The following is a 27,177-nucleotide window of genomic DNA, read 5'->3' as shown; positions in this document are numbered from 1 at the left end:
GGGTATCCCCACCATCTCTTCCCATCCCCATCTCTTCCCATCCCCATCTCTTCCCATCCCCATCTCTTCCCATCCCCATCTCTTCCCATCCCCATCTCTTCCCATCCCCATCTCTTCCCATCCCCATCTCTTCCCATCCCCATCTCTTCCCATCCCCATCTCTTCCCATCCCCATCTCTTCCCATCCCCATCTCTTCCCATCCCCATCTCTTCCCATCCCCATCTCTTCCCATCCCCATCTCTTCCCATCCCCATCTCTTCCCATCCCCATCTCCCCCACCCAAACCATCTCCATCTCCCCCCCGCCCCCCCCCAAACTATCCCCATCTCCCCCCGCCCCCCCCCCAAACTATCCCCATCTCCCCCCGCAAACCATCCCCATCTCCCCCCCCCCCCCCCCCCAAACCATTCCCATCTCTTCTCTCCCCCCCCCCCCCCCCCGGCCAGCCATCTCCCTCCACCACCCCGCCAGCCAACACTCCGCCCCCCAGCCGTCTCTCTCCCCCCCCAGCCGTCCAGCCCCAGCCGTCCCCGTCCCCCCCCAGCCATCCCCCCCTCACCCCCCAGCCGTCCCACCCACCAGCCGCCCACCCCCAGCCGTGTCTCCCCCCCACCCCCCAGCCGTCCCCCCCCCCCCCCACACCCCAGGCGTCCCCCACCCCAACCCCCAGCCGTCCCCAGCCCCCAGCGGTCCCACCCCCCAGCGGTCGACCCCACACCCCCCAGGCATCCCCACCCCACCCCCCAGCCGTCCCCCACCCCACAGCCGCCCCAGCCTTCCCCCCCACCCCCCAACGGTCTTCCCCCCCCCCCACCCCCCAGCCGTCTTTCCCCCCCCACCCCCCAGCCGTCTTTCCCCCCCCACCCCCCAGCCGTCTTTCCCCCCCACCCCCCAGCCGTCTTTCCCCCCCCACCCCCCAGCCGTCTTTCCCCCCCACCCCCCCAGCCGTCTTTCCCCCCCCACCCCCCAGCCGTCTTTCCCCCCCCACCCCCCAGCCGTCTTTCCCCCCCCACCCCCCAGCCGTCTTTCCCCCCCCACCCCCCAGCCGTCTTTCCCCCCCCACCCCCCAGCCGTCTTTCCCCCCCCACCCCCCAGCCGTCTTTCCCCCCCCACCCCCCAGCCGTCTTTCCCCCCCCACCCCCCAGCCGTCTTTCCCCCCCCCACCCCCCAGCCGTCTTTCCCCCCCCACCCCCCAGCCGTCTTTCCCCCCCACCCCCCAGCCGTCTTTCCCCCCCACCCCCCAGCCGTCTTCCCCCCCACCCCCAGCCATCTTCCCCCCCCACCCCCCAGCCGTCTTTCTCCCCCCCCAGCCGTCTTTCTCCCCCCCAGCCGTCTTTCTCCCCCCCCCAGCCGTCTTTCTCCCCCCCCCAGCCGTCTTTCTCCCCCCCCCAGCCGTCTTTCTCCCCCCCCCAGCCGTCTTTCTCCCCCCCCCAGCCGTCTTTCTCCCCCCCCCAGCCGTCTTTCTCCCCCCCCCAGCCGTCTTTCTCCCCCCCCAGCCGTCTTTCTCCCCCCCCCAGCCGTCTTTCTCCCCCCCCAGCCGTCTTTCTCCCCCCCCAGCCGTCTTTCTCCCCCCCCCAGCCGTCTTTCTCCCCCCCCCAGCCGTCTTTCTCCCCCCCCCAGCCGTCTTTCTCCCCCCCCAGCCGTCTTTCTCCCCCCCCCAGCCGTCTTTCTCCCCCCCCCAGCCGTCTTTCTCCCCCCCCCCAGCCGTCTTTCTCCCCCCCCCAGCCGTCTTTCTCCCCCCCCCAGCCGTCTTTCTCCCCCCCCCAGCCGTCTTTCTCCCCCCCCCAGCCGTCTTTCTCCCCCCCCAGCCGTCTTTCTCCCCCCCCCAGCCGTCTTTCTCCCCCCCCCAGCCGTCTTTCTCCCCCCCCCCAGCCGTCTTTCTCCCCCCCCCAGCCGTCTTTCTCCCCCCCCCAGCCGTCTTTCTCCCCCCCCCAGCCGTCTTCTCCCCCCCCCAGCCGTCTTTCTCCCCCCCCCAGCCGTCTTTCTCCCCCCCCAGCCGTCCTTTTCTCCCCCCCCCAGCCGTCTTCCCCCCCCCCCCACCCCCCAGCCGTCTTTCCCCCCCCCCACCCCCCAGCCGTCTTTTCCCCCCCCACCCCCCAGCCGTCTTTCCCCCCCCCACCCCCCAGCCGTCTTTCCCCCCCCCACCCCCCAGCCGTCTTTCCCCCCCCCACCCCCCAGCCGTCTTTCCCCCCCCCCACCCCCCAGCCGTCTTTCCCCCCCCACCCCCCAGCCGTCTTTCCCCCCCCCACCCCCCAGCCGTCTTTCCCCACCCCCACCCCCCAGCCGTCTTTCCCCCCCCCCACCCCCCAGCCGTCTTTCCCCCCCCCACCCCCCAGCCGTCTTTCCCCCCCCCACCCCCCAGCCGTCTTTCCCCCCCCCCACACCCCAGCCGTCTTTCCCCCCCCCACCCCCCAGCCGTCTTTCCACCCCCCAGCCGTCTTTCCCCCCCCCACCCCCCAGCCGTCTTTCCCCCCCCCCACCCCCCAGCCGTCTTTCCCCCCCCACCCCCCAGCCGTCTTTCCCCCCCCCACCCCCCAGCCGTCTTTCCCCCCCCCCCACCCCCCAGCCGTCTTTCCCCCCCCCACCCCCCAGCCGTCTTTCCCCCCCCCACCCCCCAGCCGTCTTTCCCCCCCACCCCCCAGCCGTCTTTCCCCCCCCCACCCCCCAGCCGTCTTTCCCCCCCCTCACCCCCCAGCCGTCTTTCCCGCCCCCACCCCCTAGCCGTCTTTCCCCCCCCACCCCCCAGCCGTCTTTCCCCCCCACCCCACAGCCGTCTTTCCCCTCACCCCCCCAGCCGTCTTTCCCCGTCACCCCCCCCAGCCGTCTTTCCCCGTCACCCCCCCAGCCGTCTTTCCCCCCCACCCCCCCAGCCGTCTTTCCCCCCCACCCCCCCAGCCGTCTTTCCCCCCCACCCCCCCAGCCGTCTTTCGCCCCCAGCCGTCTTCCCCCCCCCCCTCCCCCGCCTACCTCCCACCCCCCTCCCCCCCACCCCCCACCCTCTCCCCCCACCCCCTCCACCCACCCCCTCCACCCACCCCCCTCCCCCCCACTCACCCCCCTCCCCCCCATCCCCCTCCCCCCAGCCGTCTTCCTCCCCCCTCCACCCCCACCCCCATCCCCCCCACCCCCCTCCCCCCCACCCCCCTCCCCCCCACCCCCCTCCTCCCCACCCCCCTCCCCCCCACCCCCCACCCCCTCCTCCCCCCTCCCCCTCCCCTCCCCCCCACCCCCCACACCCCAGCCGTCCCCCCCCACCCTCCAGCCGTCCCCCCCCACCCTCCAGCCGTCCCCCCCCACCCCCCAGCCGTCCCACCCCACCCCCCAGCCGTCCCCACCCCACCCCCCAGCCGTCCCCACCCCACCCCCCAGCCGTCCCCACCCCACCCCCCAGCCGTCCCCACCCCACCCCCCAGCCGTCCCCACCCCCACCCCCCCAGCCGTCCCCACCCCACCCCCCAGCCGTCCCCACCCCACCCCCCAGCCGTCCCCACCCCACCCCCCAGCCGTCCCCACCCCACCCCCCAGCCGTCCCCACCCCACCCCCCAGCCGTCCCCACCCCACCCCCCAGCCGTCCCCACCCCACCCCCCAGCCGTCCCCACCCCACCCCCCAGCCGTCCCCACCCCACCCCCCAGCCGTCCCCACCCCACCCCCCAGCCGTCCCCACCCCACCCCCCAGCCGTCCCCACCCCACCCCCCAGCCGTCCCCACCCCACCCCCCAGCCGTCCCCACCCCACCCCCCAGCCGTCCCCACCCCACCCCCCAGCCGTCCCCACCCCACCCCCCAGCCGTCCCCACCCCACCCCCCAGCCGTCCCCACCCCACCCCCCAGCCGTCCCCACCCCACCCCCCAGCCGTCCCCACCCCACCCCCCAGCCGTCCCCACCCCACCCCCCAGCCGTCCCCACCCCACCCCCCAGCCGTCCCCACCCCACCCCCCAGCCGTCCCCACCCCACCCCCCAGCCGTCCCCACCCCACCCCCAGCCGTCCCCACCCCACCCCCCAGCCGTCCCCACCCCACCCCCCAGCCGTCCCCACCCCACCCCCCAGCCGTCCCCACCCCACCCCCCAGCCGTCCCCACCCCACCCCCCAGCCGTCCCCACCCCACCCCCCAGCCGTCCCCACCCCACCCCCCAGCCGTCCCCACCCCACCCCCCAGCCGTCCCCACCCCACCCCCCCAGCCGTCCCCACCCCACCCCCCAGCCGTGGTTAGCACTGCTGCTTCACAGCTCCAGGGTCCCGGGTTCGATTCCCGGCTCGGGTCACTGTCTGTGTGGAGTTTGCACATTCTCCTCGTGTCTGCGTGGGTTTCCTCCGGGTGCTCCGGTTTCCTCCCACAGTCCAAAGATGTGCGGGTTAGGTTGATTGGCCAGGTTAAAAATTGTCCCTTAGAGTCCTGGGATGCGTAGGTTAGAGGGATTAGCGGGTAAAATATGTGGGGGTAGGGCCTGGGTGGGATTGTGGTCGGTGCAGACTCGATGGGCCGAATGGCCTCCTTCTGCACTGTAGGGTTTCTATGTTTTCTATGTCCCCCCCCCACCCCCCCAGCCGTCCCCCTGTTCCCCCCCCCCCTTGATGTGAAGATGCTGGTGTTGGACTGGGGTAGGCAAGATGAGAGGTCACACGACACCAGGTTATGGTCCAACTGGTTTATTTGAAATCACAAACTTTCGGAGTGCTACTCCTTCGTCAGGTACACTTCACCTGGCGAAGAAGCAGTGCTCTGAAAGCTTGTTAGATGGGACCCACAACAGTGTGGTGCTCCCTCAGTACTCCATTGGCGTTAACCTGGATTATGTGTTCAAGTTTTTGGCGTGGTACTGTGAATCTACAGCCTTCTGACTTGATGAGAAATCTACCAGCTGAGGTGCAGTTTATAACTCATTTGCTGTTTGTTGACTGGGCTTTTGTTAATGTGTAATGGTGGATGACATCCCCCACCCTCTTGTATCTGTCATCCCTGCCTCAATATTTGTTCATGAGATGTGAATGTTGCCAATAGGGCCAACATTTAATGCCCATGGTAGTGTTGAGTTGCCTTCTTGAACTGTGACAGACAATGTAGATACATCCACAGTGCTGTTAGGAAGGAAGTTGCAAGTTGTTAACCCAGAGATAGTGAAGGAATGGCAATGGAGTCAGGATGATGTGTGACCTGGAAGGTGATGGTGCTCTTCTGTGAATGCTGCCCTCGTTCTCTGAAATGGTAGAGCTTAGGCATGTCAAAGGAATCTTGGCAAGTTGCTGTAGTGCATGCTATAGATGGTAATACACACAGTTGCCACTGTGCGCCGGTGAGGAGGGAATGAATGTTTAAGGTTGCGGATGGGGTACTGAGCAAGAAGGCTATTTCGCCCTGGATGGTGTTGAGTTGATGTCTTAGCTTGAGTTGCACTCACTCGGGCAAGTGCACAGTAAACTGTCACACTCCAGACTTCGAATCATAGAATCCATGCAGTGCAGAAGAGGCCTTTCGGCCCATCGAGTCTGCACCGACTCTCTTGATAGAATAACTTACCCAGGTCCTCTTCCTCATCCCTGTAACCCCACACATTTCCCATAGTTAATCCATCTAACCTCGGGACAGTAAGGGGCAATTTAGCATAGCCAATCCACCTAACCGACAAATCTTTAAACTGTGGGAGGAAACCAGAGCACCTGGAGGAAAGCCACGCAGACACGGGCAGAATGTGCAAACTCCACGCACTGAAATTGAACCTGGATCCTTGGAGCTGTGAGACAGCAGTGCTCGCCACTGTGTTGTCCCACAAGCCTTGTGGCTTGTAGATGGTGGACATGCTTTGGGGAGTCAAGAGGCAAGTTATTTGCTGTAGAATTCCCAGCCTCCAACTTGCACTTTTTCATTGTGTATATATATGGCTGATCCAGTCCAAGTTTCTGGCCAATGATAACATCCAGAATTTTGATGATGAGGTTTTCCATGATGTCATTGAATGTCAAGGGAAGATGGTTAGATTTTCTTTTGCAGCTGTTGCAGCTAGTCATTACCTGATACTTCTGTGGTGAGAATGTTACTTGCCACCTTTCAGCCCAAGCTTTTACCAAGGTCTTGCTGCATGCAGATACAAACTGCTTCTGAGAAATTGCAAGTGGTGCTGAACACTGCAGTCATCTGTGAGAATTTGCATTCCTTTTTATGATGGAGGGATGGTCGTTGAAATAGTTGAAGTTGTTGGTCCTAACACCTGCAACAATATAATATGCTGGACCTGAATCGCAAACAACTTTCTTTTGTGCTAGGTATGATTCAGCCAGCTTTTCCCCCTGCTTTCCATTGACTTTATTTTTTGTGGGACTGCCTTGATGTCAAGGACAGTCACCTCAACTCTTGTTCATGTTTGGGCTAAGGTTCTAATGAGGGTTCTTCCTTTTGCAGAAAGTGCTGACTCTTGTTGGGACATGGCTGTGTTTACCTCACCCAAATGCCCATTTTAAAAAAAAAACTCTGAATGTTGCAGGCTTTACAGGTCTGAGGGCATTTGCAGCTGGGTTTGATTCCTGTACATTATTAATATTGACATGTATGTTTTAATGTCTGCTACCATTGAAAATGAAAACATCTAGGTTGTGCTCATTTGAGTTGAATAATATGATGAAGTAGTGATAATTCAGTACCTCAAATTAACTACAACGAAATGAGTATTGCTTTGGCTCAAATGACCCTCCCCACCACTCCCCCTACTCCATTGTGTATTGGTGTTGATGTGCTAAATAAGCTTATAACAATTCTGAAATAAAAACAGAAAACGCTAGAAGTACTCAGCAGATCAGGGAGCATCAGTGAAACGGGAAAGAGTTAAGATTTCAAATCAGTGACCTTGCAACAGAACGACATTTTCTGTTTTTATTTTAAAAGTTTCAGCAGTATTTTGTTTTTCTATAATGATTCCGCTTGAGTTAGGGATGCATTTTGTGTTGTCAAGTCATATCTGTCAAAGGTAGGGAAATTCTGAAAATGCATGTCAGTCTGAAAAGCATGGCTCCCACCAAAAACGGCATAATTCTTTTTTAGTTTCCAACATCTTTTATTTTTTTCTAAAACATCAGGGAAGTGTAAGGAATGACACCATAAAATTGTTTTTCTTGCTGTACATAAAGATTTAAGCTAATGTTTAATTTTTGGATACTGTGTATCCAAATAAGCCATTTTATTAATGTGTTGCTTCCAGTGAAATACGTTTAGTGAGATTTAAATTCATCTTGCTCTTAAATAGCTGCTCTTCGGTTTTAGAAGGGTTTTGAGTTGATTAGTTTCACAATCTTAATGCGAGTCTAGATCTAAAATGTTTGTTCTCTTAGTTCTGTGTGCTGTGCCTGCTGGCATTCTAAATAAAATATGGGTTAATTGACTTTCCAGTATTGGATATGGATTTTATTTTGGAATCAAGTGAAGCTTATTTATGCTCTGCAATTAACAGCTTCCCATAGAGTATTTGTGATACACCAGAAGTACTTTATGAAGAATCAGTGATTGTAATTGACCCTAATGCTTCAGATTATTTTGCATTAAGGAAAAGAGCTGGCATTGGACTGAAGACATCATGAACCATGGAAATAAAGCACGAGTAGTTTAATATCCTTCAAAATTATTGCTTTGCAATCATCCATTTATTCTTTTATAAACATAATTGTTTCCATGTTATTCTTAATGGCCAAATAGGCAGGATTTTCCACGGTATTTCAGTGTATTTCTGATTGTAGTACTTCAACGTTAGTCAAGTCATATATGTGCTTCTGGGGAAGGTTCTGTGGATGCAAATATAAAGAAGAAAGACTTGCACTTGTAAAGCCTTATTCAGTCTGAGAACCTTGAAGCATGTTGTTCCAAGTTAATTTGATGCCACAAAGTATAATGACAAAGCTCATGTAACTTATTGGTGTCATTTAATCACTTGAATGTATTACACCCTTAAAAAGCACATGAACCTATATTCTATAAAATAGACATAATTTCTGATTGTATTTTCTTCGACAATGGCAAATGTTGGGTCCAATGGTAAATCAATAGTTATGGTTATATATTCCTTGTTTTTGAAGTTATTTTCAACTCTGAAATCTTGAATTTATTATCATCTTTGACAATTAAGAAATAAATACATTTCTCTTCACCTTTCACTCGATCAATTTTAAATATATGGCTCCTCATTGCTGATTTAGTGAACAAGAGCTAATAACTTTTTGCTTTTTATTTTTGTAAAACGCTACATTTTTAAAAATCTGTCTGTACATTTAAGAAAATCTCGTACAAGATAGATACTTCCTTTGTGATTTTTGGTCTTGCCATTGTTTACCATTGTAAGTCGCTATGTCAATATTTCCCATTCAGTTTTGCTGTGCAGCAGATGGTCTTCATGAAGCCTCTCTCCCAAATCTGTTACCAGCTTTTAAACAATCTTTTTTTAAAAATCAACTGGCGATTGGTTAATTTTTACCTATTTGTCCTTTCAGCACTTTCAATAGATTTGGAATCATTTAAGGGACTATCTGATTGTTCCTATTTTAGCTGCTTTGTTGTGGACAATGAACATTTTGCATATGTCCAACTCTTTCCTATCCATGGCTGCCCTTTGAGGAAAAACAGAGACTTTTCCTTTCATGGACTGTTTTATCTGGTCGTGCAACTTTGAGCTATGTCTATGCTGTATTGCAACAAATATGTAAGTAAAACTTTGAGAATTGACTTGCCATAGACGATACTATTGTTTAATTATTAGGAATAAATGTTTGAATTGATCCCTCTCTTTCTGGTTTATATTCAATTTATGACCCTAGTGATATTTTGAAGTAGGCTATTTAATTTTTTAAGTCTAGTGTATCATTTTAGGCATTGTGCTACACATAACAAGAAATCGGAGCAGAATTGGTGACCTTGCTCCTGTTCACCATTCAATAAGATCATGGCTGACCTGAATGTAGCCCTAACTCCAATTTTGTGTCTACCCCTCAGCCACCCCATAACCCTTGACTCCCTTATGTCTAACTCAGCGCTGAGTGTATTCAGTGGCGCAACCTCCATGGCTCTCTGGGACGGAGAATACCAAATTCTAATGACCCTCCAGGGAGAAGAAATTCTTCCTCATCTTTATCTTAAATGGGAGACCCCTGATTTGGAACTGTGCCCTTCTCCCCTCCAGATTCCGGTAACAAGGGGAAACATCCTCCCAGCATCTACCCTGTCAAGCTCTCTCTGCATCTTTATTTCATTCTTCTAAGCTCCAAGGGGTTTAGGCCCAATCTGCTTAACCTTTCCTTCTAAACAAACCCCCCCCCCCCGGCCCTCTAATTAGCCTTGTGAACCTTCAATGAGCTGCTTCTATTTAAAAATGTCCCTCCTTAAGTAAGATGACCAAAATTGTACGTGGTAGTCAAGGTGCAATCCCACTGGTTGTAGCAAGACTTTCTGACATACTCCACTTCCTAATTAATTGCTTTTTTTTTGTGATTCATGAACAAGGTCACCCAGATCCTCTGTAGTGCAGCATTCTGTAGTCTCTCCCATTTACATATTCTTTCTGTTCTTCCTGTCAAAGTAGACAACCTCACATTTTGCTCCATCTGTCAGTGTTTGGCCAATTCACTTAACCTATCTATATCCCTTTTGCAGACTTTGTATTCACCTTGCAACTTCAGCAAATTTAACTCCAATGCAATCGGTCCTTTTGTCCAAGTCATTAATATAGATCATATGGAACTGTAATTTCTTGTTATGATTGTATGAACAGAGGGGAAAACCCTGAACAAAACTGTAATTCTGTTAAATTTCTAGTGCTAAAATTACTTGGGATTTTTTTTTAAAAAGCTGGTGGTTGGGTTGTTTGAAAGTATCACCTTCCTGACCAGATTTTTTGAGCACTGTTTTTGAGGAGGAAAATTGCAAGTTACTATATGAAAACATGGAGATGGCAGAGAAGAGAGGTGGTTGCGGAAGCAATTTAATTTTATTAATAGTGGATATTTATGATAAAATATTATCTGACTTTCAATAAACCCATATTTTCTCAATTGAAAAAGGGAAGCAATTGAGATCTGCCAACGCTAGGGGATTATGGGATTAAATGGAGTAACAACAAAGAATGTGATGTTCATGTGATCTGAAAGTTTGAGCATGCAAATATATCTAATTGTTAAGAATATTGTTAACATAAAAAATAACTTTCATATTTGACTATTGGAATATTGCTGAAATTGTTTGCAGTTCACTTGAGAAATCAAGGTTTGGAAGAGGATTGATAGTTGCACTGTGCAAATGATACAAGAACTATGATCTCACAGTATTGAGCACATGGTCTGATATTGTAGTATTTGTGTGGCACAGATTCAGTTGAATAATTCATAGTGTATTATGTGGCATATTATTAGTGTTGCGTTTTATTTAGAGTTAGTGTGAAGTCTTATTAATACGATGCTATTGAGTTAAACTTGACCAGAGGTTACCTATAACAGCTAATGGATATGAAGATTAGAATTTAGTATAATATGTTTAGAACTAGATAAACTAGTTGGGGAATTAGTGTTTCCCACATGCTACATTAGTTTGAGTTAGTGGTTTGTTAAAAGCATTTCAGTAAATATTTGCACATTGTGTTGAAATTACTGCATCCATGGGAACTCAGAGTTAAGAGACAGGAAACAGTTTTGTACCATGGCAGGTTGTAGCTGTTTTGATCAGTAGCTTAACTGACCAATTTCCACTTGTGGTGAGCAGGTAAGGAGTTAGCCTTGATGAGTCTAGCTGTATCCTTCATGCTTGGGTTTGGGGAAATTTGCCAGTCTGAATAGAATGTTTAGTCTGTTAATGGGGGCAAATGCACTGTACTTCATTTACACTCACAAGGAGCTTTACAAAACAATTATTTACACTGTACTCATATCTCAATTTATTAATCTTGAATTGGTCTTGTCTCATTGGAGTTCACCAGTCCACCTTTTTGAAAAATAAAATAGTTAAGTGTGGTACATGTAGGATTGCAACATGTAGTTTCTGTAAGGAGTTTTCATTATTACAGCCCTTGCATTATGTTATTGTGTGACTAGTTAATGAACAGTATAGAAAACTTTGGTTTGTTAGGACTATGCCGAATGCCACTGAAAGGGACCAGTGATATCGGACCAAACTGGATGTCTAGAATGTATCCAAAATTTATAACAGCATGTCATCTTGCAGAGTATTTATAGCATAGGCCAATTAATCCAATAGATTATACCAGTGTTTGTATTCCACACATGACATTTCTTTTTACCTTATCAGCATAACCTTTTATTCCTTTCGCTGTCACGCTTATCTAGATTCTTCTTAAATGCATCACTGCTATTTGCCTCAGCTACCCCCATGGTAGCAAGTTTCAAATTATACCCACATTCTCTGGGTAAAGACACTTTTTCTGAATTCCTTTATTGGGTTTATTGATGACTGCATTTATGGCCTCCTACTTCTGGTCTCACCTACAAGTGGAAACATATTCTCTGCCTCCCTCCTATCAAACCTTTTCATTACCTTAACTGCTATTGGTCACCCCTACTATCACTTTACAGATGATTGAGAGTAGACTATAAAGCTGTAATTGGCCAGGCTGGATTTGTCCTGTTTCTTGTGTACAACACAAACCTGGGCAATTTCCCACATTGCTAGGTAGATGCCAGTGCTGTAGCTGTGCTGGTACAGCTTGGCTAGGGGTGAGGCAAGTCCTTGAGCACAAGTCTTCAGTACAATTGCTGGAATATTGTAAGGGCTCATAACCCTTTTCTTTTCTAGATAAAGGAACTGCAGCCTGTTCAATCTTTCCTGATTAAGTATATACACTTGTCCTGATATGTTCCTTGTAAGTCTCTTTTGCAACTTGGTGCCGCTAACTTTTTAATAATATGGAGATCAGAACTGTTCGCAGACATTCGAGGGTGGTGTGACCTAAATTCTATAAGAAAAAACATTGCTTCTACCCTTCAAGAAATGAGCACCATTATTTTGTTTTTTAATGGCCTTATTAACCAGTATCACTGCTTTTAGTGATTTGCATACCTTATCTAAGCTAAAACAGGAAATTTTGGATAAACTTAAGAGACCAGATGTCAGAGTTGTTGTGACATTGGTTTAACCAGACAAAAGTTAATTTGTCTGTTTGTATAGATGTGGATTTACCAGCTTAGTGTTTCCAGCATTTCTTGTTTCATTTCAGTTGATACCTTCTTTTGCTGTTTGTTATGCCACAATTATGTTGCACCCTTATAATTTGACCAATTAGATGATCTAAATCCCATGTATTCTCACTCACTTGAGGAATGTAAATTTAATAGTGTAATTCTCTACCCTCATTTTAACTTTTGATGATTATTTATCTGAAAGGGTTCTGGTATCTTTAAAAAGGATTCCTAGTCCTAGAGGATGTTGACCGACCAGTGCGTTAGTCCTAGAAATCTCAGAGCTGAATCATTCTCTCCTTTTTAGTACTGTTTTAGATTGAGCAGTCAGATGAGCATTAAGAATGCAGGATTTAGTGATGTCAAAATGATCTTGAATCATCTGTACTTTGTGAAGGTCCTTAATTTCTGCAGCAAAAGTAGTTTTGACAGTGATGAAGTCCGCAAGATCTAATTTAATTGAAGATCAGGAGAGATATTGCAGCCAGCACTGCTGATGTGCAAATCTGTTTAATGACAAGAAATTCAACCCATGTTGAATGTGAAGCCACCAAGAATTTTATTTAGCTAGCAAAATCAGTAATTCATAGTTGGGCATTTAAGACTGCAAAGACAAATGACAGAACTTAATGTGGGAGCAACAGCATAATTTGGGAGGTGGTGGAAGAAGGATAAGGGAACTTGCTTTTTGTTTTAGGAAGACTTTGTATAGTTCTGGCATTTCATTTGGAGGCCTGTGTTTGTAACAAGTTTCATTTATATTGAGTCTTTCATGATCTTGGCACCCCAAGCACCTTTCAACTTGGTTGCTGCTGCATTGTAGGAAAAGATGGCTGCCAATTTGTGCACAGCAAACTCCCATAAACACTGATTATTACATTAACCTCTATTTGTTCAATGAAGTTGATGGGGAGGATGGACGTTCGCCAGGATGCTGAGAACTCCTTGCTCTAGTGCTGTGGGATCTTTTATGTTCATATGAGAGAGCAGGTGGAGGCCCATTTTAATATCTCATCTGAAAAAAGGCACCACTAACATACCGCACTCCTATATCTTGAACTGGAATCTTGGTCTTGATTTTTCTGCTCAAGTCTCTGGAGGGGAACTTGAAACCAGTCAGTAGAGTGCTACCAACTACTTACTCCAGTTATGCTAGCGCTCCTAGAAGCCATGTTTGGCCAAATGCTGCCTTGATGTTGAGGGCAACTACTCTCACCTCGTCCTTGGAGTTCAGCTCATTTTGTCCATGTTTGAACCAAAGATGTAATGAGATCGGGATCTGAGTGGTCCGGGTGGAATCGAAACTGAGCGCCATGAGCTGGTTATTGCTGAGTAAGTGCTGCTTAATAACGCTGTTAATTACCTCTTCCATCACTTTACAGATGATTGAGAGTAGACTGATGGAGCTGTAATTGGCCAGGCTGTATTTGTCCTGTTTGTTGTGTACAACACAGTAAGAAGTTTAACAACACCAGGTTAAAGTCCAACAGGTTTATTTGGTAGCAAAAGCCACACAAGCTTTCGAAGCTCTAAGCCCCTTCTTCAGGTGAGTGGGAATTCTGTTCACAAACAGTCTCCACATCATGTTGTGTACAACACAAACCTGGGCAATTTCCTACATTGCTAGGTAGATACCGATGCTGTAGCTGTGCTGGTACAGCTTGGCTAGGGGTGTGGCAAGTTCTTGAGCACCAGTCTTCAGCACAATTGCTGGAATATTGTCAGGGCTCATAACTCTTGCAGTATCCAATGCCATCAGCCATTTCTTGGCATTGCAGGGTGTGAATTGAAATTGGATGAAGACTTCATCTATGTTGCTGGGGACCTCTGGAGGTTGCTGAGATGCACCATCCACTTGGCACTTCTTGCGAATGCTTCAGCCTTTTCTTTTGCACTGATGTGCTGGGCTCCCCCATCATTGAGGATGGGGATATTTGTTGAGCTGCCACCCCCTCCAGTGGGTTGTTTAATTGTCCACCACCAATCACGACTGGATGTTGCAGGATTGCAGAGCTTGGTTCTGATCCGTCGGTTGTGGAATTGCTTTCTCTGTCTGTTGCTGCTTATTCATATAGTCCTGTGTTGTCGCTTCACCAGCATGACACCTCATTTTAATGAATACTTAGTGTTGTCTCTTGCATGCCCTCCACCACTCTTCACTGAACCAGGGTTGATTTCCTGCCTTGGTAGTAACAGTAGAGTAGGGGATACACCAGACCATGAGGTTACAGATTGTGACAAGGAGATTGTTGAAGAAACTGCAAGGAAAAGGAAAGTGGAGATACCTTTACGCAAAAAGCAGATGGGATGCCATTGGAGTTTGGCAGAGTTATTGGTGGGGTAGATTGACATGCCCGGTCAGGTCACAGTGAGTGCATCATTGAAGGGTTTCAATTTGAATGCCAATTCTTGAGACCCTTGCATTTTGAGTCTTTTCAGGCTCCATTTGTGGAAAAATGAATTTTGGAATTACTTGTGGCCTATAATGATGCTGTAGTGGTATGCATTGCTATTAAAGAGGAGTGACGTTACAATTTAAGATGACCGAGCCAGAGCTGCTATTTGATAATTGGACCAGATGAATGCAAAGTATGATTTTAAACTGCAGCATGTTGATCTGTAGCTGTGATGATGAAGTTAAATAAACTAGGGATAATGTTGATCAGATATCACTATTGCAATGTCAGGTCATTAGTGTCATATATATCCAAAGATCTTTTATATGGTGAATTGGCTACTGGGTCCACAACCTGCTTTTCCAGAGTGAAAAATGATGGACTGCATTTTTGGGGTTTCAGTATATGAAGGAAGTCTCAATTGCAGTTGCACTTCACTGAAATACTATAAGTATCTCCAGAAGGTAATAGAATCTTAATAGTGAGAGTGCCATCAAAAGATTCATCTTTAAATTAGCCAGTGGCATCCACAATCTGAAAGCTATGATGCAGTCTTGCATTAGTCAATGCAAGAGCAATGATGGAAATCCAAATGCAGAGTTCTGACAGATGAAAAATGAAATCTCAAAAGCAACACTAGTAAACAGGCAATAAATTAACTACTTGTAAATACATGGTGCTAATTTGCAAAGTCAATTTAGCAATGATCTGGATTTCGTCTTTGGCTGCAAAACAAGGATGAAGGCCCAACCCCCAGTGGCAGTTTAAACTTGGCAAACAAGTCCAGGAGTTTTCTTGGAGTGTGGCAGCAATGATGGCAGCAAACAGCCAGTTACATTAAGATCTCAATCAGCTACACGCATCTGCATCTCACTGGTCACTGATGCCCTATTTATTAGAGCTAAACAGCTTGTACATTTTCAAAGGGGAGGCAGTGGCATTGTGGAACTGTTGCTGGACTAGTAATCCAGAGACCCAAGATAATGCTTTAGTGACCCATGTTCAAATCCCGCAATGGAAGATAGTGAAATTTGAACTCAAAAATCTAGAATTAAAAGTCTAATAACCATGAAGCCATTCTTGGTTGTTGTAAAACCCCATCTGGTTCACCAATGTCCTTAAAGGAAGGAACTCTGCCGTCCTTATCTGGTCTGGCCTACATGTGACTCCAGGTCCATAGCAATGTGGTTGATTCTTAACTGCCCTCATGGATGGGCAATAAATGCTGGCCTAGCCGGCAACACCTGCCACCCATGAATTAATTTTTTTTAAATGTAATTGTTAAAAACCCTTTAAAAAGCGAACTTATGTTGAATCAATTCCATTTAATTTTTGTGATTTGTGTTAGACGTGTGGAGCCTCAACAATGCACCTTCTGGAGAGGCATCAAATCACTGACAGCTCCTTCTGGATTTTCCTGCTTTTGTGTATGTACAGACTCAGTGAAATGATGATGGCCACCATTGACCATTTTAGTGTCGTTGCTACTTTAAAATCTGGAACAATCCAACTAGAAGTCATTCGAGATTTGGGTGAATGGGTGCTGGGAATCATAGTTTTGTTAATAAAATGTTACTAGTGGTTGTATATCTTTTGGTCAAAATCAACCAATTTTTTTTCTAGATAACATTCACTAAATTTGAGCCAGGTTGCTGGTCATAATGATGTGATGTCATACTAGACTGAAAAGCAACTAGAGGCTGTACATGATTAACAGCGCCACTTTTGGTATTACAAAATTTGATGTTTTGCTGCAGTAGCAAGTACACCAAAAGCGATGAAGTAAGATCGCTGTAAGGACTTGAAGAATATAACAACACACAGATAGATATATATACACACACACACACACTGCAGCAGTAAACCTATAATCCCATTATTTTATCTTTTAACTTGAGTGGGTGCTTAAAGGTAAGATTTAGGTGCAACATTGAATGTTTCTGTCTCTTGTATTGGTACAATTGGAGTATCTGTGGGGTAATTCACATACAGGAAGAATAAGGTAAAATGGTACCTACGATAATGATGCATCAAAAGTTTTGGATGAGGAAACGCTCTGTTCAGCTTCTGTATAGTAGACCTCGTAATGTTGGGAAAGTTTCCAAATCCATTTTTCTCTTGTGGTTAACAACTAAGATTCTCTTGTGGTTAACAACAGAGAAGGGTTATAGATGGTGCAAGAGGGAGGATGGACAGGCGATAGAGAAGGGGAGAGCTCAGCCCAAAGGATTGAGATGTGTTTACTTTAATGCCAGGAGTATAGTGAATAAAGGGGATGAGCTCAGAGCGTGGATCGATGCCTGGAAGTGTGATGTGGTGGCCATTACGGAGACTTGGATGTCTCAGGGACAGGACTGGATACTACAGGTGCCGGGGTTCAGATGTTTCAGGAAGGACAGGGAGGGAGGCAAGAGAGGGGGTGGAGTGGCATTGCTGATCAGGAATAGTGTCACAGCTGTAGAGAAGGTGTATGCTGTGGAGGGATTGTCTACAGAGTCTCTGTGGGTGGAAGTTCGGAGTGGGAAGGGGTCGATCACTTTGCTGGGAGTTTTCTATAGGCCACCCAATAGTGACAGGGAGGTGGAGGAGCAGATAGGGAAACAGATCCTGGAGCAATAATAGCAGAGTTGTTGTGATGGGAGACTTTAATTTCCCAAACATAGATTGGAATATCCCGAGGGTAAGGGGATTGGATGGTGGTGGTGGTGGGGGGGGAGGAGTTCATTAGGTGTGTTCAGGAGGGTTTCCTGACACAGCATGTGAACAAGCCAACAAGAGGAAAGGCTGTACTTGATCTGATACTGACCAATGAACCTGGACAGGTGTCAGATCTCTGAGTGGGAGAGCATCTTGGGGATAGCAATCATAACTCTATCTCCTTTATACTTGCATTGGAAAAAGAGAGGATCAGGCAAGCTAGGAAAGCGTTTATATGGAGTAAGGGGAAATATGAAGACATAAGGCAGCAAATTAGAGGAGTAAATTGGAAGGAGGTATTCTCGGGGAAATCCACTGAAGAGAGGTGGCAGTTTTTCAAGGAATGTCTGTCTAGGGTTCTACAGGACAATGTTCCGAGCAGACAGGGAGGAGTTGGTAGGTTAAAGGAACCGTGGTGCATGAAAGCTGTGCGGGACCTAGTCGAGAAGAAAAGGAAAGCGTACAAAAGGTTCAGAGAGCTTGGCGAAGATAGGGATCTAGATGAGTATACGGCTTGTAGGAAGGGACTAAAGAAGGAAATTAGGAGAGTCAGAAGGGATCACGAGAAGGCCTTGGCAAGTAGAATTAAGGAAAACCCTAAGGCGTTCTATAAATATGTGAAGAGTAAAAGGATGAGACGTGAAGGAATAGGGCCTATAAAAGGTGAAGGCGGGAAAATCAGTACGGAACCAGTAGAAATAGCAGAGGTGCTTAATGAGTATTTTGCCTCGGTTTTCACAGAGGAGAAGGACCTGGGTGGATGTACTGTGGGCTTGCGGTGGACTGAAAAGATTGAGTATGTGGACTTTAACAAAGGGGTTGTGCTGGAATCTTTGAATGGCATCAAGATAGATAAGTCGCTGGGTCCGGATGGGATGTACCCCAGGTTACTGTGGGAGACAAGGGAAGAGATTGCAAAGCCTCTGGTGATGATCTTTGCGTCGTAGATGGAGACGGGAGAGGTGTCGGAGGATTGCGGATGTGGTTCCTATTTTCAAGAAGGGGAATAGGGATAGCCCAGGAAATTACCGACCGGTGAGTCTAACCTCAGTGGTTGGTAAGCTGATGGAGAAGCTCCTGAGGGACAAGATTTATGTGCATTTAGAGAGGTTTAGTATGCTCAAGAATACTCAGCATGGCTTTGTCAAAGGCAGATCGTGCCTTACGAGCCTGGTGGAGTTCTTCGAAAATGTGACTAAACACATTGACGAAGGGAAAGCGGTAGATGTGGTTTATATGGATTTTAGCAAGGCGTTCGATAAGGTCCCCCATGCAAGGCTTCTCGAAAAAGTGAGAGGGCATAGGATCCAAGGGGCTGCTGTCCTGTGGATCCAGAACTGGCTTGCCCAAAGGAGGCAGAGAGTGTGTATAGATGGGTCTTTTTCTAAATGGAGGTCGGTCACCAGTGGTGTGCCCCAGGGATCTGTTCTGGGACCCTTGCTGTTTGTCATTTTCATAAATGACCTGGATGAGGAAGTGGAGGGATGGGTTGGTAAGTTTGCCGACAACACGAAGGTTGGTGGGGTTGTGGATAGTCTGGAGGGATGTCAGAAGTTACAGAGGGACATAGGTAGGATGCAAGATTGGGCGGAGAAGTGGCAAATGGACTTCAACCCAGATAAATGCATAGTGGTCCCTTTTGGCAGGTCAAATGGGATGAAAGAGTACAATATAAAGGAAAAGACTCTTAGTCCTGTAGAGGATCAGAAGGACCTTGGGGTCCGGGTCCATAGGACTCTAAAATTGGCCCCGCAGGTGGAGGAGGTGGTTAAGAAGGCGTATGGTGTGCTGGCCTTTATCAATCGAGGGATTGAGTTTAGGAGTCTGGGGATAATGATGCAGCTATATAAGACCCTTGTTAGACCCCACTTGGAGTACTGTGCTCAGTTCTGGTCGCCTCATTACAGGAAAGATGTGGAAAAGATTGAAAGGGTGCAGAGGCGATTTACAAGGATGTTGCCTGGATTGAGTGGCATGCCTTATGAGGATAGGCTGAGGGAGCTTGGTCTTTTCTCCTTGGAGAGACGTAGGATGAGAGGAGACCTAATAGAGGTATATAAGATGTTGAGAGGCATCGATCGGGTGGACTCTGAGGCTTTTTCCCAGGGTGGAAATGGCTGCTACGAGAGGACACAGGTTTAAGGTGCTGGGGTGTAGGTACAGGAGAAACGTTAGGGGGAAGTTTTTCTCACAGAGGGTGGTGGGCAAGTGGAATCGGCTGCCGTCAGTGGTGGTGGAGGCAAACTCAATAGGGTCTTTTAAGAGACTCCTGGATGAGTACATGGGACTTAATAGGATGGAGGGTTATAGGTAGGCCTAAAAGGTAGGGATATGTTCGGCACAACTTGTGGGGCCGAAGGGCCTGTTTTGTGCTGTGGTTTTCTATGTTTCTATGTTAACATGACATTATCCACCAATTGGAAATCTCCAGTCAAAAGTGGAAGTGTGCAAATAATTGAACAGCAATCGTAAGGGACAGATGAATAATTATTGGTCCTATCCAAAGCACCTTCTCTTTTGATGGTCACCTTCTGTTTTCTAATGTTTTCTGTTGTTTGAGGCTTTAAAATACTGCATTTCAGTGAAAATAGATTGTAACTTGGCTATTTAAACAACTTTTCTTTGACAGTCTTCTACCTTGATGATGGTTTGCGACTTGATAGTCAAATAATGTTAAACATCTCCTGGTGTGGCCCAGGAGTCCCACTCTGGCGTGGCATTCTGATTTTGCTACTGATACTGATTAAGACAGTGGGCTGAGAAGGTTATGTTGACCTCTTTCCTCTGGGTCCTTTTCTTGGCCAATTGAGTTTTCCATTTTTTGGCTTTTCCGGTGGCTCTCCAGTCAAGCTCCAGAGGTTGTGACCATTAGCAAATGTTTCCCAGTGTCCGTGTTGATGTCTAACATCTTATCTTGCTTTCAGCTGGCTATGTAGTACAAGTATGGATGTCCAGCAGGTTGTGACCCAGTAGCCAATTCACCATATAAAAGATCTTTGGATATATATGGCCCGCCATCTATCAGATCAGATGGATGTGCCTGAACCAAAGCAGATATATATTGTTGGTTTAGTAATTAGTGTATGCTGATGGAATTAGCATGCGTTAGGGCCAGTTGGTGACCTTGAAATCCACACTCTCCCATTATCTCCCTATTGCAGATTTGCCAGGTTGTGGAGACTCTCTGCACTCCCCCCCCCCCCCCCCCCCCCAAACCCATAAAATTAGCAGAAAGGGAGCTGAAAAGTATTTTTATTATTACATTTGTATTTCATAAATTTAAATAACTTCTATGGAGACCAACTTGTGCATACTTAATTTATGTATATATAATTCATAAAACACAAAAGCCACTCATGCAAACTGATACAATTTTTTTCATGGCCTATCTTCACTAGCACTCTTTTCTCTCCAACTTTGCTCACCATTTGACTGGCTGGCATGTCAAAATTCATGGGGTCACATCCATATTCCTAGCACAGGCCAATTTAGATCCATTCTTTTGTTGACGTTTGATTATAAACTGCAGAAAGGTGAGTTAAAAGCTATTTTTTTCTTGATGCATTTTGCAACTTCATGTTCCAACTGTAGCCACATGCTAGGCTTTCCTCTGCACATTTATTTTTGGGCATTTGCCTAAGTTGTGGTAGAGAACTTCCTTCAATCTCCAATTTTCTTCTCCTTTATCTTGAATTCTTTAGCTGCTACATAATTTGTCTGCTCTTGCAATCTCAATCTCAACAACTGTCGGCTGTTCCTTGATACCATGTTGCTATATTAGAGAATGGGATTGGCGAGAATGCAGCACACACCAGTGGCGGCGGGGGGGCGGTCGGTGTGTGGTTGCCGTGACTATTGGGTTCCTCACCGTGGGGCGGTGTGTGGTTGCCGTGACTATTGGGTTCCTCACCGTGGCCCTGGTTGGGAATTCATTGTGTGAGGGACCCATCATTGTATTACATTTACTTATGTGAATCATCACTATGGATATTTTTAAGTGAATATGCATAGCAGTGAACTTGTAGAAGTCTAAAACTGTGAATTCAGTAGCAAAATGTTTGTGATTCTTTGATAAGATGATTTGTTGCAAAAGTTTCCACATGAATTTGAAAGCAAAGTATGTTTCTTCCCTCTGGTAATTTTTGCCATTTTTCATCCATTTGAAGAAGTGTTCTTATCCTTTTTCAAGACATTGAGGGGCACAGATAGGGACAAACTATTTCTGCTGGTTGAAGCTAACTCGTGCTAGTAGTGTAGCATTTAAATTAGAACCAGACCTTTCAGGAGTGAAAATACAAAACAATTCTCCATACAGAGTGGTAGAAACTTAGAACTCACTTCCACCACCAGCAATTAGTGCTGGATTAATTGCAAAGTTAAATTTGCAATTAATATATTTTTGTTGGGAAATGCAGTTGAAACAAGTTACTGCAGATGCGGGAATCTACAACAAAAACAAAAAATGCTGGACAATCTCAGCTGGTCTGATAGCATTCAGTGCTGATCTGTGAACCAACTCCTTGCCTTTACCCTGTATCCCAACAACAATTTTTGGGGCAAAGGCAGGAGTTAGTACACAGATCAGCATTAATCTCGATTTATTGGCAGAACAGGCTTGAGGGGTGAAATGGCCTATTCTACATTCCTAGCTGGTGCCATTGAATGCCACATTGCACCAGAAGATACAGGTTTTCATAGCTCCTTATTTTAGTGGCTTGCTGACAAATCTTCTGGCAGCGTTATGGGAAAAAGGCAGGAGAATGTTACTAAGTTATAATGCTCATCATAGCCCTTAATTCTTTACTGTTCAAAAAATTATTTATCCTTGCCTTTAAAAGCATTCAATGAGGTAGCCTCAACTGCTTCTCTGGGCAGGGCATTCCAGAGATTCACAACTCTTTGGGTGAAGAAGCTCCTTCTCAATTCAGTCCCAAATCTACTTTCCCTGGTTCCAGTTTCAGCCACCAGTGAAAACAACCTTCTTGCTTCTATTTTATCTATTCCCTTCATAATTTTATATGTTTTGATAAGATTTCCCCCCCATTCTTCTAAATTCCAGTGAGTATAGCTCCAGTCTACTCGATCTCTCATAATCCAACCCTCTCAACTCTGAAATCGAGCCAGTGAATCTCCTCTGCACCCCCTCCAATGCCGGTACATCTCTTCTCGAGTAAGGAGACCAAAACTGTACACAGTACTCCAGGTGTACTCCATCTGCCAGACTTGCCCACTCACTTGAACTATCCTTATCCCTCTACAGACTTTGTCCTATACACACTTTGCTCTACCACTCATCTTAGTGTCATCTGCAAACTTTGACACACTACACTTGGTCTCCAAATCATCTATGTAAATTGTAAACATTTATGGTCCAACACTGATCCTTGAGGCACACCACTATTCACTGATTGCCAACAAGAAAAATACCTATTTATCCCCACTTTTTGCTTTGTTAGTTAGTCGATACTCTATCCATGCCAATACATTACCCGTAAAGCCATACACCTTTATCTTATGCGGCAGCCTTTTGTGCGACACCTTGTCGAATGCCTTCTGGAAATCCAGATACCTCTCCTTGAAAGATCCCGAAAGTAGATATATAAAGCATTCATCAAATACACCTTCGGTATATCGTGTTGTCCTGTCGATTTAATTTCTATTGACTGTCATCTTTACAGCTGCTGAATGTCCTGTTGTGTACTTCCACCATTTTGCTTTCATTTCAGAGGTCCAGACTTTGCTACTTTTATATTAGACTTTGTGCAAAGATTAAAGCTTTAAGTAGTTACTAAGTACATAGTGCTCAGCTTTACTAGATTTTATGCCTAAATTAGAGCACCTATATTACTAACAAGTTACTAACAATTAGAATTTGACATTCTTTGTGACTATGCTAATAATTGATGTAAAAGTTACTAGTATCCTAATGTGCTGGTTAGGTGCATTGACCCAAACAGGCGCCAGAATGTGGCAACTAGGGGATTTTCACAGTAACTTCATTGCAGTTTTAATGTAAGCCTTACTTGTGACTAGTAAATAAACTATATTTTATTGCTGTATGTCTACACTAGATTGTTTTTCCTCTGATGAAATTCTAAAACCTGTCATAATACTGTGTAAATTTTGTTTCGTGTCTCAGAGACATGCTTTGTATCTCTAACATTTCATTACCATCTTTTTTTACTAGATGTTGGAAGCACACTGTATTTTTGATTTTTTTATATTCTATGAAGCAGAATTTGATACTTGACCTTTTCTTCTTTTCCTGCAGTTTTAAAAGATATTGTCCATGGCGAGTAGGGAGCCGAAGTACAACTTGGTGCGTGAGTTGGGACGTGGCAGTTATGGTGTAGTATATGAAGCAGTGGTAAGAAAGACTGGGGCAAGGGTAGCAGTGAAGAAAATTCGGTGCCATGCACCTGAGAATGTGGAACTGGCTTTGCGAGAGTTTTGGGCATTAAGCAGTATCAAGAGCCTTCATCCTAATGTGATCCACCTCGAGGAATGCATCCTGCAGAAAGATGGGATGCTGCAAAAGATGACTCATGGATCATCCTCTTCCCATTACTTAAAGGTAAACATTTAGCTTTTTTGTTTCAAAAGACTACACGCATAGTTACTCTTTTTAACATGGGCGGGGGAAATAAAGGTCGAATAAGGAGTGATCGAGGTACCCTAGTTTATCATGTTTGTCCAATATTTTTGAAAATGGCTAATTTTATGTATCTCAATTTCAAAGATTGCAAAATCCCATAATTTAGGTAGTGTTTTGGGTGTTGATAGGTAATCTTTGATACAGATCTACTTGTTGGGTATAACATTTTTCATATGATATCATCGTGAGAGAAAGCCACCAAAGCAGCATGGCAGGCAGTTTTTAAACATCCCAATGATGCCTTAAAATGATCTCTAGTCTAGTTAATATGGTTTAGCGATGACTATATTGCCCGCTTTGAGGAAATCTGGATACCCCAACTTATTTCGTATTTTACATCTGTGATAGGAAGGATGTTAATATTGCAGAATAGAACATCATGTCAGAGTGAAAAACTTACAAGTCACGTGTAGATAGCATGAGTAAGATGTAGATTATGTCCTTGCCAACATTGCACTTTCAGCTCAACGAGCATAGGTTTTCTTTGGGTTTCAATCCATCATTTATTGTGACTCTAAATTGAAATTACTGATTCAGAGTCAAGTGATTGGCGCCTTTGTGATATGGATTCATGCTCAGATGTTTCACTTCATTGCAACAGTTTTATTGGAAAATTGATGTGCAGTAATATTTTGTTACCCTTCAGTTCCATATGTTAGATTAATCTTTATTGGAAAACCTGACTATAAAAAATACTTGGCTAACAGGGTTGAAGAGAATGCTTTCATTACAAACTAAATTTCTCCATAACATTATTTTGTGTATAAGCAGTGAGACTAGCAATGGCTTTTGGGAGCGTAGGAACATTGGAGAAGGAGTAGGCCATTCAGCTCATCAAACCTGCTCCACCATTCACCTTTAGGTTATTATTAATCAGAATTCTATCAATCTCTTCCTTAAACATACTCAACGACTGAGCTTCCACAGCTCTCTGGAATAGGGAATTCCAAAGATTCAAAACCCTCTTCATCAGAGTCCTAAGTGGCTTCTCCCTTATTTTCAAATAGAGTCCTTTGGTTCTTGACTCCCCAACCAAGGAAAACACCTTAGCTGCATCTACTACCCTGTCTCTTCCTTTCAAGTATTTTGTAGGTTTCAATGAGATCATCTCTCATTCTTCGAAACTTTGGAGAATACAGGCCCAGTTTGCCCAGTCTCTCTCCATGAGACAGTTCTGCCATCCCTGGAACAAGTCTGGTGAACCTTTGTTGCATTCTTATAGCAATAATATCCTTTCTGAGGGAAGGGGACCAAAAATGTACATTACTTCAGGTTTGGTCTGATCAGGCTTCTATACAACGAAAAGTACAGCACAGGAACAGGCCTTTCGACCCTCCAAGCCTGTGCCGATCTTTTGAAGCAAGACTTTACTATCCTGTACACTCATCCTCTTGCGATAAAGGCTAACATTCCACTAGCCTTCTGAATAACTTGTTGCACCCGCATGTTAGCCTGCAGTGATTTATGATCCATATACAGTTTATGCAGCATTTTCTGTTTTCGATTTCCAGCATCTGCAGTGTTTTGCTTTTTAAATCAATTTGGAAACCCAGTTGAGCATGGGATCTAGAATTAAATTTGGTTGTTCATGTTGTCTTAGCCGCAACCTACAAAGTGTTCCCCATACGTACCAGTGATTTAAATTTCTGAATGCAACCTCACCTGAGCCCCTGCTTCCCTCTTTCCCCTCTCCCCACACCACCACTCCACAAAAAGACCTTGCACAAAAAGTGCAGAAGTGAGTGGGTGGGGGTGTGCTTCTTAATTCTAGTGATCGGTCCACTCTTTTTTTGCAAGATGAATTCTCACCTCTTCAGTCTGGGTTTTATTTGAGTATACATTCCAGTAGGGTAAACACTACATCCTGACTAGGCTGATCACTGAACTTCAATGAGTAAATACATCTAAAATTTGAATTCTTGGGAATCTGTCGGGCATCACATTGGATGAATTTTGTGTTTTGGGTTTCAAATTTTGCTCAGAGGTAAGATAATTATTGCTATTATTAACTTGTGTCTTAGTTAAAATATATTAATTTAAAAACTTTTTCTTTGAGCTAGTTGATTGCTGTTTGGACATGGGCAAGCTTCAAAAACTGTAATAGTTACATTTGTAACTTTGACTAAATCAGATACTGCAGCATTTTAAGCTAAATCTGAAAAAAATGGTGGCTCTTCAGCTAGAAATCTGTATATGTTTCACAGCACCAAATGTTATTTTGTATTTTCTTTTAAAGCTGGTGGAAACTTCACTGAAAGGGGAACTCAGCTTTGATTCTAGGAGCTCATACTATCTCTGGCTTGTAATGGATTTCTGTGATGGTGGGGACATGAATGAGTATCTGCTTTCAAGAAAACCCAACCGTCGGACCAACACTAGCTTCATGTTGCAGCTCAGTAGTGCCTTGGCCTTTCTACACAAAAACCAAATTGTGCACAGGGACCTGAAGCCAGATAATATATTGATTACCGAGACCGGATCGGAAGCTGGAGGAGGAGGTCCTGTTCTAAAGGTCGCAGACTTTGGTCTGAGTAAAGTCTGCTCTGGGCTGGGAGCAGACCACAAGGAACCAGTTAACGTGAACAGATGCTGGCTTTCTACAGCTTGTGGGTCAGATTTTTACATGGCACCAGAAGTTTGGGAAGGGCATTATACAGCTAAAGCAGACATCTTTGCACTGGGAGTCATAATTTGGGCCATGTTGGAAAGGATTACTTTCATAGATTCGCAGACTAAGAAAGAACTATTGGGAAGCTACGTGCGTCAGGGGACAGTGATTGTTCCTCTCGGTGAGGCACTGTTGGAAAACCCCAAGATGGAACTTAACATTCCTGTTAAGAAAAAGTCCATGAATGCAGGAATGAGACAGCTAATTAAGGAAATGCTAGCGGCAAATCCACAAGACAGGCCTGATGCTTTTGAACTAGAACTGAGGATATGTAAAATAACATGCAGAGAGTGCAGCCGGACTGCGTAAGTCTATGTGTGCGAGTGAAAATGAAATATTATACAGGACTGGCTCTGACCAATTTTGAGGCTTGCCAAAGGTTTTAAATTGCAGACAAGCCATTTTTTGTGCCACCCTTGTCTCCCAAAGTGTAAATTTAAAAATTGTTAGCTCAAAATTTAACCTGCAGTTCCGGTGCTGCTGTTTATTGGTGCCCATATCCGAACTTGGAAACCAACTCCACTACTGTTACTTAACCAGATACCAGTTGACAAATTTTGAGCTCTTTATCCCGTAGCTTGCATATCCCTTATTGAATGT

The 27,177-nt window shown here is 46.3% G+C and overlaps 1 protein-coding gene across 1 annotated transcript in view; it reads left to right on the top strand.

The window, feature by feature from the left end:
* The window catches only part of pdik1l (PDLIM1 interacting kinase 1 like), a 60,697-nt gene that overhangs the window by 3,949 nt on the left and 29,571 nt on the right, over nt 1–27,177 (top strand). Inside the window, exons 2-3 of the mRNA XM_078237976.1 lie at nt 23,526–23,828; nt 26,146–26,882. Coding sequence (XP_078094102.1) covers nt 23,544–23,828; nt 26,146–26,882 — 1,022 coding nt within the window. The 5' untranslated portion in view covers nt 23,526–23,543. The remainder of the gene's footprint in view (nt 1–23,525; nt 23,829–26,145; nt 26,883–27,177) is intronic.

The sequence above is a fragment of the Mustelus asterias genome, chromosome 21 (assembly GCF_964213995.1).
Source record: "Mustelus asterias chromosome 21, sMusAst1.hap1.1, whole genome shotgun sequence".
In the NCBI taxonomy this organism is placed as follows: Eukaryota; Metazoa; Chordata; class Chondrichthyes; order Carcharhiniformes; family Triakidae; genus Mustelus; species Mustelus asterias.
Note: the sequence above shows the minus strand (reverse complement) of the source record. Positions and strands in the feature narration are given on the sequence as shown.